Source organism: Oncorhynchus tshawytscha, linkage group LG26 (genome assembly GCF_018296145.1).
Source record: "Oncorhynchus tshawytscha isolate Ot180627B linkage group LG26, Otsh_v2.0, whole genome shotgun sequence".
NCBI classification, from domain to species: Eukaryota; Metazoa; Chordata; class Actinopteri; order Salmoniformes; family Salmonidae; genus Oncorhynchus; species Oncorhynchus tshawytscha.
In genome coordinates this window covers 38721159-38738459 of record NC_056454.1, presented here as the reverse complement: position 1 = coordinate 38738459, position 17301 = coordinate 38721159, and the positions used below count along the sequence as shown (strand labels likewise).

The 17301-nt window shown below is 43.3% G+C and overlaps 1 protein-coding gene across 10 annotated transcripts in view; it reads left to right on the top strand.

The window, feature by feature from the left end:
* LOC112225602 (diacylglycerol kinase beta) overlaps nt 1-17301 on the top strand; it is a 141743-nt gene that overhangs the window by 85550 nt on the left and 38892 nt on the right. For all 10 annotated transcript variants that reach the window (XR_006080029.1, XR_006080030.1, XM_042306600.1 and 7 more), the window contains 3 exons: nt 265-354; nt 4289-4449; nt 15963-16027. Coding sequence is in view for 8 of the 10 variants with exons in the window: in XM_042306600.1 (XP_042162534.1) it covers nt 265-354; nt 4289-4449; nt 15963-16027 (316 nt within the window). In the remaining 2 variants the exon portion in view is untranslated. The remainder of the gene's footprint in view (nt 1-264; nt 355-4288; nt 4450-15962; nt 16028-17301) is intronic.

The window sequence follows — 17301 nt, the reverse complement described above, 5'->3', positions numbered from 1 at the left end:
TTATTTCCACCCTCATTGCTGTGTGTGTGTGTGTGTGTGTGTGTGTGTGTGTGTGTGTGTGTGTGTGTGTGTGTGCGTGTGTGTGTGTGTGTGTGTGTGTGTGTGTGTGTGTGTGTGTGTGTGTGTGTGTGTGTGTGCTAATAAACATAGAACACTATAATACTATACTGTACAGTACTCTGGCTACACCTTAATGTTCTTTCTCTGAAATCATTCAGAATCAGAATTGTAATTATTATCTTATCATTATCTGTTCATCTGCAGACAAGGCCAACTTTGCAAAAGATCCCCCTGTGGCTATCCTCCCTCTGGGGACAGGGAACGACCTGGCAAGATGTCTACGCTGGGGCGGAGGTGAGAAGCTGTTTGTGTGTGTGTGTGTGTGTGTGTGGGGGGGGGGGTGTAGGTGTGTTAGTGTGTACATAGATCGCAGTGTGAGTATTATTTTACTCACTGAAAGCTCCCATCAGCAATATTTTCCTCAATATCTTCACAATGCACCTGTTGAGTTCTTGTGGTTCTAAACCAGTGGAGGCTGGTGGGAGGAGCTATAGGAGGACAGGCTCATTGTAATGGCTGGAATGAAATAAATGGGCGGTATCAAGCACTTCACACATATTGAAACCACATGTTTGACTCCGTTCCATGAATTCCATTCCAGCCATTACAATGAGGCTGTCCTCCTATATATCCTTCCACCAGCCTCCACTGTCCTAAACACATCCTCATAGAGCTAATTTGAAAGTGTTTTATAATGCAAAGCAGAGTTCTTATATAATCCCTGCTTGTCATTGACTGGGCCTGTTTTTTGGCCAATGATTGCGACCCTGATTATGACAGACTGCTTGACCTAACCCTGGCTTGTGTAGAGTAGAGACCAGCTGAGCACTTTAGCCAGGCAGCGGGCTTATGATCTGATGTTTGGAAACTAAATGGACAGTTAGTTCCCAGGCGCTTTTTGACCAAGCACCAGTTGAATACATTATCTTCTCAAAAATATATTTTTAAAAGCAATTGGATTCTTTCTATGAAGACATTTAAGTGTTATGACCATATTTACAGATTGTACAGTAGTAGATACAAAAGCTGGGACTGTGAGGGATGTACTGTGTCACAGTCGTCTGTTTGTAGAAACATACTGCACATGCGTTTGAATTCCTAGCATAGTAAACCAATCATCTAAATTGGGTTTGGTGATACAATCTCCTATTGATCTCCTGTTAACTGGCAGATGTTATATGACAGATGTTTTTGGCCTGTTTTGTAACTATATCAGTCAAATCAAATCAAATCAAATCAAATGTTATTTGTCACATACACATGGTTAGCAGATGTTAATGCGAGTGTAGCGAAATGCTTGTGCTTCTAGTTCCGACAATGCAGTAATAACGAACAGGTAATCTAACTAACAATTCCAAAAAACTACTGTCTTATACACAGTGTAAGGGGATAAAGAATATGTACATAAGGATATATGAATGAGTGATGGTACAGAGCAGCATAGGCAAGATACAGTAGATGATATCGAGTACAGTATATACATATGAGATGAGTATGTAAACCAAGTGGCATAGTTAAAGTGGCTAGTGATACATGTATTACATAAGGATGCAGTCGATGATATAGAGTACAGTATATACGTATGCATATGAGATGAATAATGTAGGGTAAGTAACATTATATAAGGTAGCAATGTTTAAAGTGGCTAGTGATATATTTACATCATTTCCCATCAATTCCCATTATTAAAGTGGCTGGAGTTGAGTCAGTGTCATTGACAGTGTGTTGGCAGCAGCCACTCAATGTTAGTGGTGGCTGTTTAACAGTCTGATGGCCTTGAGATAGAAGCTGTTTTTCAGTCTCTCGGTCCCAGCTTTGATGCACCTGTGCTGACCTCGCCTTCTGGATGACAGCGGGGTGAACAGGCAGTGGCTCGGTGGTTGATGTCCTTGATGATCTTTATGGCCTTCCTGTAGCATCGGGTGGTGTAGGTGTCCTGGAGGGCAGGTAGTTTGCCCCCGGTGATGCGTTGTGCAGACCTCACTACCCTCTGGAGAGCCTTACGGTTGAGGGCGGTGCAGTTGCCATACCAGGCGGTGATACAGCCCGCCAGGATGCTCTCGATTGTGCATCTGTAGAAGTTTGTGAGTGCTTTTGGTGACAAGCCGAATTTCTTCAGCCTCCTGAGGTTGAAGAGGCGCTGCTGCGCCTTCTTCACGATGCTGTCTGTGTGAGTGGACCAATTCAGTTTGTCTGTGATGTGTATGCCGAGGAACTTAAAACTTGCTACCCTCTCCACTACTGTTCCATCGATGTGGATGGGGGGGTGTTCCCTCTGCTGTTTCCTGAAGTCCACAATCATCTCCTTAGTTTTGTTGACGTTGAGTGTGAGGTTATTTTCCTGACACCACACTCCGAGTCAGGACTGGGCTGTATGTAAGCATATGTGTGCATCACGTCTAGTGGAATATGCTTGTATGCAAACATGAAAGAGCATGCTATTGTGCCATAAGTAGTCGGTGAGCTTTTTGTTAATGCTTCAGGGTATAAAGTAGGCTAATTGGCTTCTTACATTACATCATCATTGCTTTCTCCCTTTGTGATTTAGGAAATGTACATGAGGGAGGAAAAGTGTGAGCTCAGACTGTTGGAGAGCACATGGGGGGAAATGCGTGTCATCACACATGGGCCTCGGCTCTCAGTGTTACCGTCCCCTGATGCAGACCTGGGTTCACATTGTTTTTGAAAAATCAAGCAAAAGTTCCATTATTTGAAAGATTTCAGATATTACGTAAACCCAGGTCTGGAGCACAGTAGGGGGAACAAGTGCCATCACACATGAACCCTGGCTCTCAGGATGGGTCGCCATGTGAGTGTTAAATTCCCCTGGTGCTCTGAGTGATGGGTCCTCATTAGACGCTCACACCTCCATGACAGCCACTGGTGTAACCCTAACACCCCGGTCCACCTCTCAGCAGTACTGATCACAGTCATCATTAGAGTAATGGTTCAGACCCACTTGGTCTCCAACACAGAGGACTCGCTCACCGGAGCCCCCCAGGGTTCGGGAGTTCTATCCCATGACACAGTATAATGATGACTCTATTGTGTATGCCTCTACTGTCTACCTCTACACTCTAAAAAATGCTAGGTTGTTTGGTTGACCCAAATGCTGGCTTGTTAGGTTGACTCAACTGCTGGTTAATTTGGTTGACCCAACTGCTGGGTGGCAGGCATTGGGTCACTTGGTTTGTTGATGCTGGGTTATTGTGATCCAGCAGGTCAGATCAGAAGACTGGAGGCAAGGTTTAGTAAGGGAGTGGCTTTCAGATAGTTATTTTTAGCCACCTATTAGAGTGTATGTAATTCAAGTTCTTCTGTTCTGTTGTATAGTTATCACATGTTAAGGTTGAACATTGGCATTTTTGTAGCTTCAATCAGGCTTACAGAAATTTATAAAATCCCTAAAAGTTTATGCAAATCCAGTTGTTGGGAAAGATACCACCTTATTATAATATGTAATAAGTAATCTTAATTCTCTAGAAGATTTTGTAAAATGCAAAAAACTCTCACAGGTTGACAATAAGATCTATCTGAAAGCCACACCTCTAATAAGCCACGCCTCCTGAAATAACTTTATATTACTGTACATTAAGAAAGACCCAGCTGCATGTCAACCCAGCATGACAGTAAAAAATAACCAACTAATATTTACATTAAACCATGTTAGGGTAATCCCAACAACCCAGCATGTTGGGTTATTCACGTTACTGGCTTGGTCAAAATAACCCAGCGTGTGTTGTCCAATATTTACCCAGTGCTGGGTTACCATAGAACCCAAACTGGGTGTTTTTTAACACAGCATTTTTTGGAGTTTACCAAGAGTCTCTCTCAGAGAGGCCTGGAGGTTAAGAGTTCTATCCCATGGCAGTGTACTTACTTACCAACTCCTCTTCATCCCCTCTGGGACATAAGGCCACAATGACTCTATTGTGTAAACCCATACTGTCTGCAATTAGGCTGTTTTGTCAGTGTGAGGCTTTCAGATGTACTCCCTTCTCACCACTCAATCTTAGTTTTCTCTTTGCTTGCTTCTAGGAATCCAAGGCCTCTGACCTCACGTGAAATGGAATACAGAAAGCACTATACATTTTGATGAATACTAGATCTTATTGAATTAATAAAACTTGTTCTGAGAGCCTGGGTCTGGCAGTGTGGGTGACCTTAGTGTGTGATGGCTGTATCTCCCTGTGTCATGTCTCACCCGTCTCTCTGTCCTGTCTTGTAGGTTATGAGGGAGGCAGCCTGCTGAAGTTCCTGCGGGACATAGAACACAGCACAGATATGATGCTGGACCGATGGAACATCGACATTATCCCTGTAGACAAGGAGGAGAAGGGAGACCCAGTCCCCAACAGCATCGTCAACAACTACTTCTCCATCGGAGTGGTGAGAGAACAGACTACACACACACACACACACACACACACACACACACTCTGTTTATCAGGTTCACCAGGAAATTTTTGTTGACATGCAGAACCAATCACATGCAGAACTCATCACATGCAGAACCAATTTCCAACTTCAAATGTTTATCCTTAAAAACACTCACACACACAATCCTACCTGCCTTTCCATATTCAGATCAAAACAGAAGCAGTACATAGGCCCAGTACTATGCTACAGTATGGGATTGCCTATCCCAGCAGGAGTTAAACAATTTGCAGAATCACTGGTGGTTTCTTAGCCTCTCAAGCAGGTTAATTACTGTTTCCCCTTTTAAAGGGAAGGAACCAACATCGCCATTGTCCCTGTTGCTTAGCAACCCGTTATCACTCTACTCTTTGCTCGTTTGTTGAGACAAACTACCATGGGCTCGCCACAAACGTATTACACTAGAGGTACCAGAGGGACGAGGTCAAATGAATTCTGTCTCAGTTCTTGTCTTGTTGTCTCTCTGTCAATCCCTGACACTTCAGATGGATGTTTCCTATATCTGTCGTTAAAGCTACGGTTGCTTAACTATAAGGTGCCTGCAGCACCTCATTTGAAGGGTACAATCCCTTTTATGGTCTTTCCTGTTTTTATTTTCTTCAAGCCCACCAGGCATCATTGCACGGACGCCTAAAAATACACATCAGGAGTAGATAGTGAGACTAAGCCGAAGTGTGATTGGTACATAATATGTCTGGACCAATCACAGGTAGGATGAGGAGCAGGGAGGAAGGGGCTAGCTTGGCAGGGTTACCATGGACTACTGTGATGTTATGCAACCCGGCATCCCACTGGTCCCACGCCTGCCACATATTCACCAGGTTTCTGCCAAACACAAGGACTCTACCCTCTTGTTACTGCTGCATTATGGGTACACCCTAGCAAGCTGGTCCCGGATCTGTTTGTACTGTACAGACAGTTCCTATGTGCTAATACAGATAATATAGCACCAACAGATCAGAAATCAGGCTAGGAACTCTTTCGAAAGCAGCTTACTGATTTCAGTACTTGATCTCAGCATATTGCTGACTGAACAGAAAGACAACATGCTCTAATTATAATGTGTATTATATCAGCAAATGGCCAAGCCTCTGACCTTTCTATCTAGACAATGGATGTTTCTCCACCATGTGATGCCTGTGTCAGAATGGCCAGGGTGTGGCCAGGGGACCCCCTCTATGTGATTCAGATGTGGGCTGGTGGATGGTAGTGCCAGTGCCAGAATGGTCCATACTTGGTTGCAGCCACTGTCTAGTATCTATCCCGGCTGTACACCATGTCTAAAGAAGCGCTGGCTATGTTTTAAACTGTTATTGATGATAGAATTGTTATTTACAGTCCATTTACTGTCCACTAAACTATATATACATTCTGTGTTTCTCAGAGGACCTTTTAAGCTCAAATTCTGATCCCTTTGAAGGATTCTGTGTTTATGTAATCCGCTTAGACCAATGCTATTCCTATGTTGTAGATGGCACTATGATCCAATACGGCATGGCCCTTCCCCAGGGCAACAGATCGCATCACAGTGACTCCAGCAGCCAGGGACAGATGGCTGCGTATCTGGGCACCAATGACACCTGAGCAAACGAGCGCTAGCACTGTGACTCAGTCACGCCATATAATGTTGTAATCATTGGTGGCCCAGAATCGGGTTCAATATCCATACCCATATTGGGGCAGCACTTCCTGCCATCACACTCACAGACCTTCCCTTCGAAAGGCCGGTGATTGGGTTGCCATGGCGTTGGCGCTCTCAAGGCCAATTTTCGAATCTCAACTGTCATCTGTTTCTTGCACAGTAAGTTAATTGTAGATGACATGGTAGTCGTAGTGACTGGGAGAACGCTCTAGGCTGGAGATGAAGATGCTTTGTGGTATTGCTATTTTATTGTCTGACTTAGATTACTTTGTAGTGCTTTTGGGCATCAGTGCTTTGCATTAAGTACACACTTAAGCTTGATCATATTAAATAACAAATTAAATCTAATAATCATGCAACCTACATCCTAAGAAGAGTCAAACATAAATCCATATTGAGAAGAGCTTCATATAAAATCTTGACCATGAAGTATTTTGATCTATCAAATTCCTGTTTAACAACTCTGGTCATTGTCAACTAAGTTTGATCTGGATACAAGGACGCTGACTGAAGATGGAGGAAAACAAGCCTTTAACGAGAAGGCTTCCCTATACAGAGACTGCATTAACATTAACTCTCAGTCAGCACTATAAACACACAGATTAGATTGGAGAGGAGTCTACATCACAGGAGGCTGCTGAGGGGAGGATGGCTCATAATAATGGCTGGAACGGAGCGAATTGAATTGCATCAAACACATGGAAACTGTGTGATGTATTTGATGCCATTCCACTAATTACACTCCAGCCATTGCCACGGACCCTTCTTCCCCAATGAATTAAGAAGCCACCAACCTACATGTACGTGTGGCAGGCACCTTGGGTTTCAACCCAATCCCTGAACCCACTTCAGTCCCACATCCCGAGAGAAAATGTCAAAACTTCCTTCCTTCCTTCCCTACCTTGCCTTGTCCCCTTAACCCCCCTGTGATTCAAACAATTCAGCCCCACTTCAGTCACACATCCCCATAGAAATCTCCAAGGCTTCCCTCTCTGCCTTGACTTTACAGTAGGCATTATAGGCACTCCATACACTCCTAAAGTGCATTACATTATACCTGAGCCCTGAGTGATCCCATTCCCAACCATCACTCTGGAAAGAATCTGTCTGAAGAATTAGCGAGAGGGAAATCACACTATATCAGCAGCCATTAAAGAAGTGTCCTCACTCCTTCCTCACTCTTTCCTCACCCCAGCCCCTCAGTCTGAGGAAGCCAATCACTTCAGGGTGTGAGAGAACGATGAAACCTGACTATCTTTCCTGCCATCAACAAGCCATCTGCTCTCCAAGCGTGGCTCTCTAGCTAGCTATGAGAAGAAGAGAGGGCCTGGGAGTGCCTGGCTCTGGCCCCGTCATGTAATGCTCTCTGGCCTTCTGGCTGGTTATGCATTAGTTACAGCTACTTACCCACCGTGTTACTCTATGGACTGGGGATCTGATCCACAGTGACCTGACCTGTGTGTCAACAGCAGGTTGTGTAGTGCTTGCTCAGAGGACGGCCAGGCCAGGCCTCTAGGGAGGGTAGAGGAAGTGAAGGTTAGAGGAGCGGTGGGGGAGGAAGGGGGGAGAAAGAGAGAAGTGAAGGGAGTAGTGTTGGCAACACACTGAAGGTCAGAGGAAGTATCAGTGACGGGAAGATAGTGGCTGCCAGGCCCGACCGGGTTACCTCGGTAATGAATGACCGTGCTGAGTGACACCTGGCCAGATAGGAGGGAAACAGCCACCACCCCTCAACCTATCTGTCTCTCTGTCTGTGAACCCACATAGAAACCATACACACTACTGTACATGCACAGATACACACTACTAGCTACAGTTGAAGTTGGAAGTTTACATACACCTTAGCCAAATACATTTTAACTCAGTTTTTCACAATTCCTGACATTTAATGCTAGTAAAGATTCCCTGTCTTCGGTCAGTTAGGATCACCACTTTATTTTAAGAATGTGAAATGTCAGAATAATAGTAGTTCTTGCATCAAATTCCCAGTGGGTCAGAAGTTTACATATAGTCAATTAGTATTTGGTAGCATTGCCTTCAAATTGTCAAACGTTTCAGGTAGCCTTCCACAAGCTTCCCACAATAAGTTGGGTGAATTTTGGTCGATTCCTCCTGACAGAGCTGGTGTAACTGCTCGCACACACCTTTTCAGTCAACAAATTTTTTCAGCCAACAAATGTTCTATGGGATTGAGATCAGCGCTTTGTGATGGCCACTCCAATACCTTGACTTTGTTGTCCTTAAGCCATTTTGCCACAACTTTGGAAGTATGCTTGGGGTCATTGTCCATTTGGAAGACCCATTTGCGACCAAGTTTCAATTTCCTGACTGGTGTCATGAGATGTCGCGTTAATATATCCACATAATTTTCCTCCGTCATTATGCCATCTATTTTGTGAAGTGCACGAGTCACTCCTGCAGCAAAGCAACCCTGAAACATGATGCTGCCACCCCCGTGCTTCACGGTTGGGATGGTGTTCTTTGGCTTGCAATTCTCCCCCTTTTTCCTCCAAACATAACGATGGTCATTATGTCCAAACAGTTCTATTTTTGTTTCATCAGACCAGAGGACATTTCTCCAAAAAGTATGATCTTTGTCCCCATGTGCAGTTGCAAACCGTAGTCTGGATATTTTATGGCGATTTTGGAGCAGTGAGCGGCCTTTCAGGTTATGTCGATATAAGACTTGTTTTTATTGTGTATATAGATCATTTTGTACCCGTTTCCTCCAGCATCTTCACAAGGTCCTTTGCTGTTGTTCTGTGATTGATTTGCACTTTTCGCACCAAAGTATCTCTAAGGCAGAAGACAGAAGGCATCTGCTTCCTGAGCGGTATGACGGCTGTGTGGTCCCATGGTGTTTATACTTGCGTATTATTGTTTGTACAGATGAGCGTGGTACCTTCAGGCGTTTGGAAATTGCTCCCAAGGATGAACCAGACTTGTAGAGGTCTACAATTTATTTTCTGAGGTCTTGGCTGATTTCAAGGTAGGCCTAGAAATATATCCACAGGTACACCTCCAATTTACTCAATTAGCCTATCAGAAGCTTCTAAAGCAATGACATAATTTTCTGGAATTTTCCAAGCTGTTTAAAGGCACAGTCAACTTAGTGTATGTAAACTTCTGACCCACTGGAATTGTGATACAGTGAATTATAAGTGAAATAATCTGTCTGTAAACAATTGTTGGAAAAATTACTTGTGTCGTGCACAAAGTAGAGGTCATAACCGACTTGCCAAAACTATAGTTTGTTTATAAGAAGTTTGTGGAGTGGTTGAGAAACGAGTTTTAATGACTCCAACCTAAGTGTATGTAAACTTCAGACTTCAACTGCATATATACACAGATACACACTACTAGCTATATATACACAGACACACTACTAGCTGTATATATATATATACACAGATACACACTACTATACATACACAGATACACAAATGCACACTACTAGCTATATATACACAGATACACATATACACACTACTGGCTATATATACAAAGATACACACTACTAGCTATATATACACAGATACACATATACACACTACTTGCTATATATACACAGATACACATATACACACTACTGGCTATATATACACAGATACACAGATACACACTACTGGCTATATATACACATATACACATATACACACTACTGGCTATATATACACAGATACACACTACTAGCTATATATACACAGATACACAGATACACACTACTGGCTATATATACACATATATACACTACTAGCTATATATACACAGATACACAGATACACACTACTAGCTATGTATACACAGATACACATATACACACTACTAGCTATATATACACAGATACACACTACTAGCTATATATACACAGATACTCATATACACACTACTGGCTATATATACACATATACACATATACACACTACTAGCTATATATACACAGATACACATATACACACTACTGGCTATATATACACAGATACACACTACTGGCTATATATACACAGATACACACTACTAGCTATATATACACAGACACACAGATACACACTACTGGCTATATATACACATATACACACTACTATACATATACAGATACACATCATATACAGTAAAAAAACAGAGAAAATGTTTTAACACTAATTCAAATGAATCTAGATACCCTCACACAACTTCACACAACTTCACACAATCTCACAGAACTTCACACATCCTCACACAACCTCACACAACTTCACACAATCTCACACAACTTCACATAATCTCACACAACTTCACACAATCTCACACAACTTCACACAATCTCACACAACTTCACATAATCTCCACACAACTTCACACAATCTCACACAACTTCACATAATCTCACACAACTTCACACAACTTCACACAATCTCCACACAACTTCACACAATCTCACACAACTTCACATAATCTCACACAACTTCACACAATCTCACACAACTTCACACAATCTCCACACAACTTCACACAATCTCACACAACTTCACATAATCTCACACAACTTCACACAACTTCACACAATCTCACACAACTTTACATAATCTCACACAACTTCACACAACTTCCTTCACACAATCTCACACAACTTCACACAATCTCACACAACTTCACATAATCTCACACAACTTGCCACAACCTCACATAATCTCACACAACTTCACACAACTTCACACAACTTCACATAACCTCACACAACATCACACAACTTCACACAATCTCACACATCCTCATAAAACCTCACATAACCTCACAAAACTTCCCACAATCTCCACACAACTTCACACAATCTCACACAACTTCACATAATCTCACACAACTTCACACAACTTCACACAATCTCACACAACTTTACATAATCTCACACAACTTCACACAACTTCCTTCACACAATCTCACACAACTTCACACAATCTCACACAACTTCACATAATCTCACACAACTTGCCACAACCTCACATAATCTCACACAACTTCACACAACTTCACATAACCTCACACAACATCACACAACTTCACACAATCTCACACATCCTCATAAAACCTCACATAACCTCACAAAACTTCCCACAACTTCACACAACCTCACACAGATATACAAAGACAAGACACTGTATATAACCCCAAATGATACAATGAACTCTGGAGGGAAGCAGCATGCATTGCTTCCATAAAAGCACACACTCCCATATTCACAGGAACAGGTCCCCAGCGAGTCGGGTTAACACCTGCTACCAACAGCTATGATGACAGGGGCACAGATGGACTCCACAGCGGCACAGCGGCTCGCTATGATAGGCTCGCTATGACCCTGTATGGACATGTAGATCAAGAGCTCCAGTTCAATTTGACCGTCTTCATATCTCTTATTGAAAAGCTGTTTCAATGGGGATTCTCCAATGAGTTTATACCAGGCTTGATCTTAATTTGTGTCCAGGGGTTGAGAGGGGGAGAGACAGTGGTGAGGGTTGAGAGGGGAGAGTGAAAAGGGGAGATAGGGGTGAGTGTTGAGAGGGGGGAGTGTGAGGGAGAAAATAGGGGGTTTAAAGGGAAGAATGAAAGAGGGAGATGGGGAGAAGTTTGAGAGGGGAAAGTGAGAGGGGCAAATATGGGGAGGTTTGAGAGGGGGAGATATTGATTGGGGTTGAGAGGGGGAGATAGGGATTAGGGTTGAGAGGGGGAGTGAGAGTGGAGATGGATTAGGGTTGAGAGGGGTAGATAGGGATTAGGGTTGGGGGAGAGGGGGAGATAGGGATTAGTGTTGAGGGGAGGGAGTGAGAGAGGGGAGATAGGGATTAGGGTTAAGGGGGGAGTGAGGGGGAGATAGGGATTAGGGTTGAGGGGGAGTGAGGGGGAGATAGGGATTAGGGTTGAGGGGGAGGTAGGGATTAGGGTTGAGAGGGGAGATAGGGGTGAGGTTTAAGAGGGGGAGATAGGGGTGAGGATTGAGAGGGCGGAGATAGGGGTGAGGGTTGAGAGTGGGGAGATAGGGGTGAGTGTTGAGAGGGGGGAAATAGGGGTGAGGGTTGAGAGGGGGGAGATAGGGGTGAGGGTTGAGAGGGGGAGATAGGGGTGAGTGTTGAGAGGGGGAAATAGGGGTGAGGGTTAAGAGTGGGGAGATAGGGGTGAGGGTTGAGAGGGGGAAATAGGGGTGAGGGTTAAGAGTGGGGAGATATGGGTAAGGGTTGAGAGGGGGAGATATGGGTGAGTGTTGAGAGGGGGGAGATAGGGGTGAGGATTGAGAGGGCGGAGATAGGGGTGACACCCACTTTTCCTCTGAATCTCCCTCAGAGGTTGCCGATGACATCCCCACAGCACACGTTAATTTTCCCTAAAGGGCACTACCCAAAATGGGTTGAAAACCTTTCTTTTCTAGCGAGTGATTTGTTTCTTTGTCCACTCCTCCCCCTTAGATACAGTGCCTTGCGAAAGTATTTGGCCCCCTTGAACTTTGCGACCTTTTGCCACATTTCAGGCTTCAAACATAAAGATATAAAACTGTATTTTTTTGTGAAGAATCAACAACAAGTGGGACACAATCATGAAGTGGAACGACATTTATTGGATATTTCAAACTTTTTTAACAAATCAAAAACTGAAAAATTGGGCGTGCAAAATTATTCAGCCCCTTTACTTTCAGTGCAGCAAACTCTCTCCAGAAGTTCAGTGAGGATCTCTGAATGATCCAATGTTGACCTAAATGACTAATGATGATAAATACAATCCACCTGTGTGTAATCAAGTCTCCGTATAAATGCACCTGCACTGTGATAGTCTCAGAGGTCCGTTAAAAGTGCAGAGAGCATCAGGAAGAACAAGGAACACACCAGGCAGGTCCGAGATACTGTTGTGAAGAAGTTTAAAGCTGGATTTGGATACAAAAAGATTTCCCAAGCTTTAAACATCCCAAGGAGCACTGTGCAAGCGATAATATTGAAATGGAAGGAGTATCAGACCACTGCAAATCTACCAAGACCTGGCCGTCCCTCTAAACTTTCAGCTCATACAAGGAGAAGACTGATCAGAGATGCAGCCAAGAGGCCCATGATCACTCTGGATGAACTGCAGAGATCTACAGCTGAGGTGGGAGACTCTGTCCATAGGACAACAATCAGTCGTATATTGCACAAATCTGGCCTTTATGGAAGAGTGGCAAGAAGAAAGCCATTTCTTAAAGATATCCATAAAAAGTGTAGTTTAAAGTTTGCCACAAGCCACCTGGGAGACACACCAAACATGTGGAAGAAGGTGCTCTGGTCAGATGAAACCAAAATTGAACTTTTTGGCAACAATGCAAAACGTTATGTTTGGAGTAAAAGCAACACAGCTCATCACCCTGTACACAACATCCCCACTGTCAAACATGGTGGTGGCAGCATCATGGTTTGGGCCTGCTTTTCTTCAGCAGGGACAGGGAAGATGGTTAAAATTGATGGGAAGATGGATGGAGCCAAATACAGGACCATTCTGGAAGAAAACCTGATGGAGTCTGCAAAAGACCTGAGACTGGGACGGAGATTTGTCTTCCAACAAGACAATGATCCAAAACATAAAGCAAAATCTACAATGGAATGGTTCAAAAATAAACATATCTAGGTGTTAGAATGGCCAAGTCAAAGTCCAGACCTGAATCCAATCTAGAATCTGTGGAAAGAACTGAAAACTGCTGTTCACAAATGCTCTCCATCCAACCTCACTGAGCTCGAGCTATTTTGCAAGGAGAAATGGGAAAAAATTTCAGTCTCTCGATGTGCAAAACTGATAGAGACATACCCCAAGCGACTTACAGCTGTAATCGCAGCAAAAGGTGGCGCTACAAAGTATTAACTTAAGGGGGCTGAATAATTTTGCACGCCCAATTTTTCAGTTTTTGATTTGTTAAAAAAGTTTGAAATATCCAATAAATGTCGTTCCACTTCATGATTGTGTCCCACTTGTTGTTGATTCTTCACAAAAAAATACAGTTTTATATCTTTATGTTTGAAGCCTGAAATGTGGCAAAAGGTCTCAAAATTCAAGGGGGCCGAATACTTTCGCAAGGCACTGTACACCCTAGATACAGATACAGAACATGCAGTCCTTCAATGTATCAAATGTCATGATTTCTTTCCACCGCTCTCCCTTTTTTAAACATGGCACAAGGCCTAGAGGTTAACAACAAACCAACTCCCCCCATCCCCCATCTTCTAATCACTATGCCTAGTATTTGGTGTATGGTTCATGGTGTTCATCCAGACTGCCAATAGCACCTGTTTCCCCAGGTTCCTGTTTAAATGGATTCCATGTTCATAGCCACTGAGCCATGCCAGGCTGGCAGGTGCAGAGATATTTTGGGACACAATAGTTGCTGATGTCGTGGGACATACGCTAGTTTTGATGGAGGGAGGGCCCTGGAGAGGTTTAATGGGGGGCCCCGGAGATGTTAGAGGCTCCAGTGGATAGTGGGAGGAGGGTAAAGAGTTGAGGGTGATGCGACTTGCCATACCTTCCGGTCTTTTCCAGTCTCCTCTCCTCCCACGTCTTTTCTCTGGCGCTTTCTTTCTCTCTCTCCAGGGCTCTCTTTCTCTGTCTCTCTACCTCTCTCTTCTCCCGCTCGTGTCTCTCTATCTTGACACTGCCTTTGCTTTAATCCTTCTTTGTGTTAGCAGAATGTGTTCTAGCTTCAATTTGTGCAATGTCACCAGGACAACATCAGTGACTAGTGACAGGGACTTTTTTTCCGTTGTTGAGAATAAGTTTGACCTGATGAAATTTCCAAAGGTTCTTTGTCGATTTATTTCTAGGAGCAGATAAAAATGACCAAAATAACTGCCATCTTCATTGCAGTCTTGTTACCATTCTCATAAACACCATCACCACAACTGTTAGGAAGCCAGTTGTCTCTCTCTCTTTTGGACATGACGTTCATTGCTCATTTAACAATTTCCTCCATACCCTGTCCTCTCTCCACCTGCCCATTACCGGAAAGCCTCCTGTCTCCTTCTGATAAAATCACTTATTTATCTATTGTAATGCTTTCAATCCTAGACAGTCGTCATGTCTCACTCTGTGCCATGTCCATAGCACAAGACTAATATGAGTGAGCTCATTCTGGCCTCAGGTCATTGCAGAGCTGAGGCGGGCTCTGGAGAACACACATCCTAGTGTTGGAGCCATTTGACTGATTATGTCTACCCCTGCCCCCAGAGGTCCTCCAGGGATGGGGTCAAACACACAACACAGGGGTGGGCAGGAGGATAGGTTTGACGATGGCGCCGATGGAAAAGGGTTCCAACCCAGCTTTCCTATATAGTGACTTTTATTTTTAAGCTCGTAAGCAAGCATTTCACAGAAAAGTCTGCACATCTTCTACATTTGTACACACTGTACATAGATTTTTCTAATTTTCTTTTCTTTTGTGTTATTGACTGTAGGTTTGTTTATGTGTAACTCTTGTGTTGTTGTTTGTGTTGCACTGCTTTGCTTTATCTTGGCCAGGTCACAGTTGTAAATAAGAACTTGTTCTCAACTGGCCACCTGGTTAAATAAAGATTAAATAAAATAAATAAATGAATTGTATTCGGCGCATGTGACAAATAACATTTGATTTGAGGTGGTGACTTTATGAGCCTGTTATCAGGCCTAGTGCAGTCCCAGGATCACACAGACCCAGGATCACACAGACCCAGGATCACACAGACCCAGGATCACACAGACCCAGGATCACACAGACCCAGGATCACACAGACCCAGGACCACAATCACAAAAGAGGAAGGTAATGCCCCAGTAAAAGCCTAATACAGCTCTATGTCTCCCCTATAGGACGCCTCCATCGCTCACCGCTTCCACTTGATGAGAGAGAAGCACCCAGAGAAATTCAACAGCAGGTGAGAGATTGATACAGACTTCATTCCACTTAAGCTCATGTGTACTGGTATCCCTATGTTGTCTCATACTGCTTATTTGGACACAGTGAATGGTCATTATTACTCATTAGCTGCTCCCAACTGCATCAATTACTACCACAACTAGATTCAATCCCTCTCTGTGCTCTGAAAAATACTAGAGCATATTCGGCCTCAGTGGTCGGAAATCAATAATAAGGCAGGACACATCCTGCCTGCTTAGTGACAGCCAATAAAGTGGCGTTGTCTGGCTTCTGTCTGTGATGTTAATGGTAACTAACTGATATGAGGGATTTGAGGGTTCCTAAGAAGGAATCCATGCGACCAAAGTCCAGTGTCTATTCTAACTGGCCAACCCTGAAGTCATGTGATCACTACCGTTTATTGTTCTGCTACGGGCCACATTCTATGCCTTCTGATGCAATGGCTGTGACATTTTGTACATGGGTCAAACATTTATGGAAGGGGTTATACACACCAATTTGTGCACATGCATGTTTAATTATGTAAGAATGTCCATTTGAATTCATTGCCAGTCAGTCCTTGTGTAAGAGTAGGAGATTCTTTGATACAAAAGCTCATATTAGAAGCAGCAGGAGTCCATGCAACTCTTTCTACCAGTCAAATGAATGAAATTCATCTTTAAGAACTTTGGATCCATTCCTTGCCTTCAACTTCCCTTGCATAAAGATTTTTTTATTACATCACATTTAAACCAATTGAATAGAAGGGTTACTGTTGACAGACAGACAGACAGACAGACATACAGACAGACAGTATGACTAAATGCAGCAAGAGAATGAATAAAAGCTCTTAATGAAATATCATATAAGGGTTTGTCTCTCCCTGACTGTCTGAAGGTGAATCTGTCATCTCTGCTTAAGGCAAGAGAAACCAAAGTGTAAAGAACAAATCATAGTTCTCAATCATGTCTCATTGTGCCTCATTATGTCTCATTTCAATCATGTCTCATTGTGCCTCAATATGTCGCAACTCAATCATGTCTCATTGTGTCTCATTATGTCACAATCAATGTTCCCTTTAAGCTGCTTTACTCAAAGCCAGTGGTGAGTTGTTAGTGAAAACTGAAAATGTAAGGGGCCTAAACAGCTGACCTGGGGAATACCTGATTCTACCTGGATTATGTTGGAGAGGCTTCCATTAAAGAACACCCTTTGTGTTCTGATAGACATGTAACTCTTTCTCTACAATATATCAGGGGGTGTAAAGCCATAACACATATGTTTTTCAGCAGA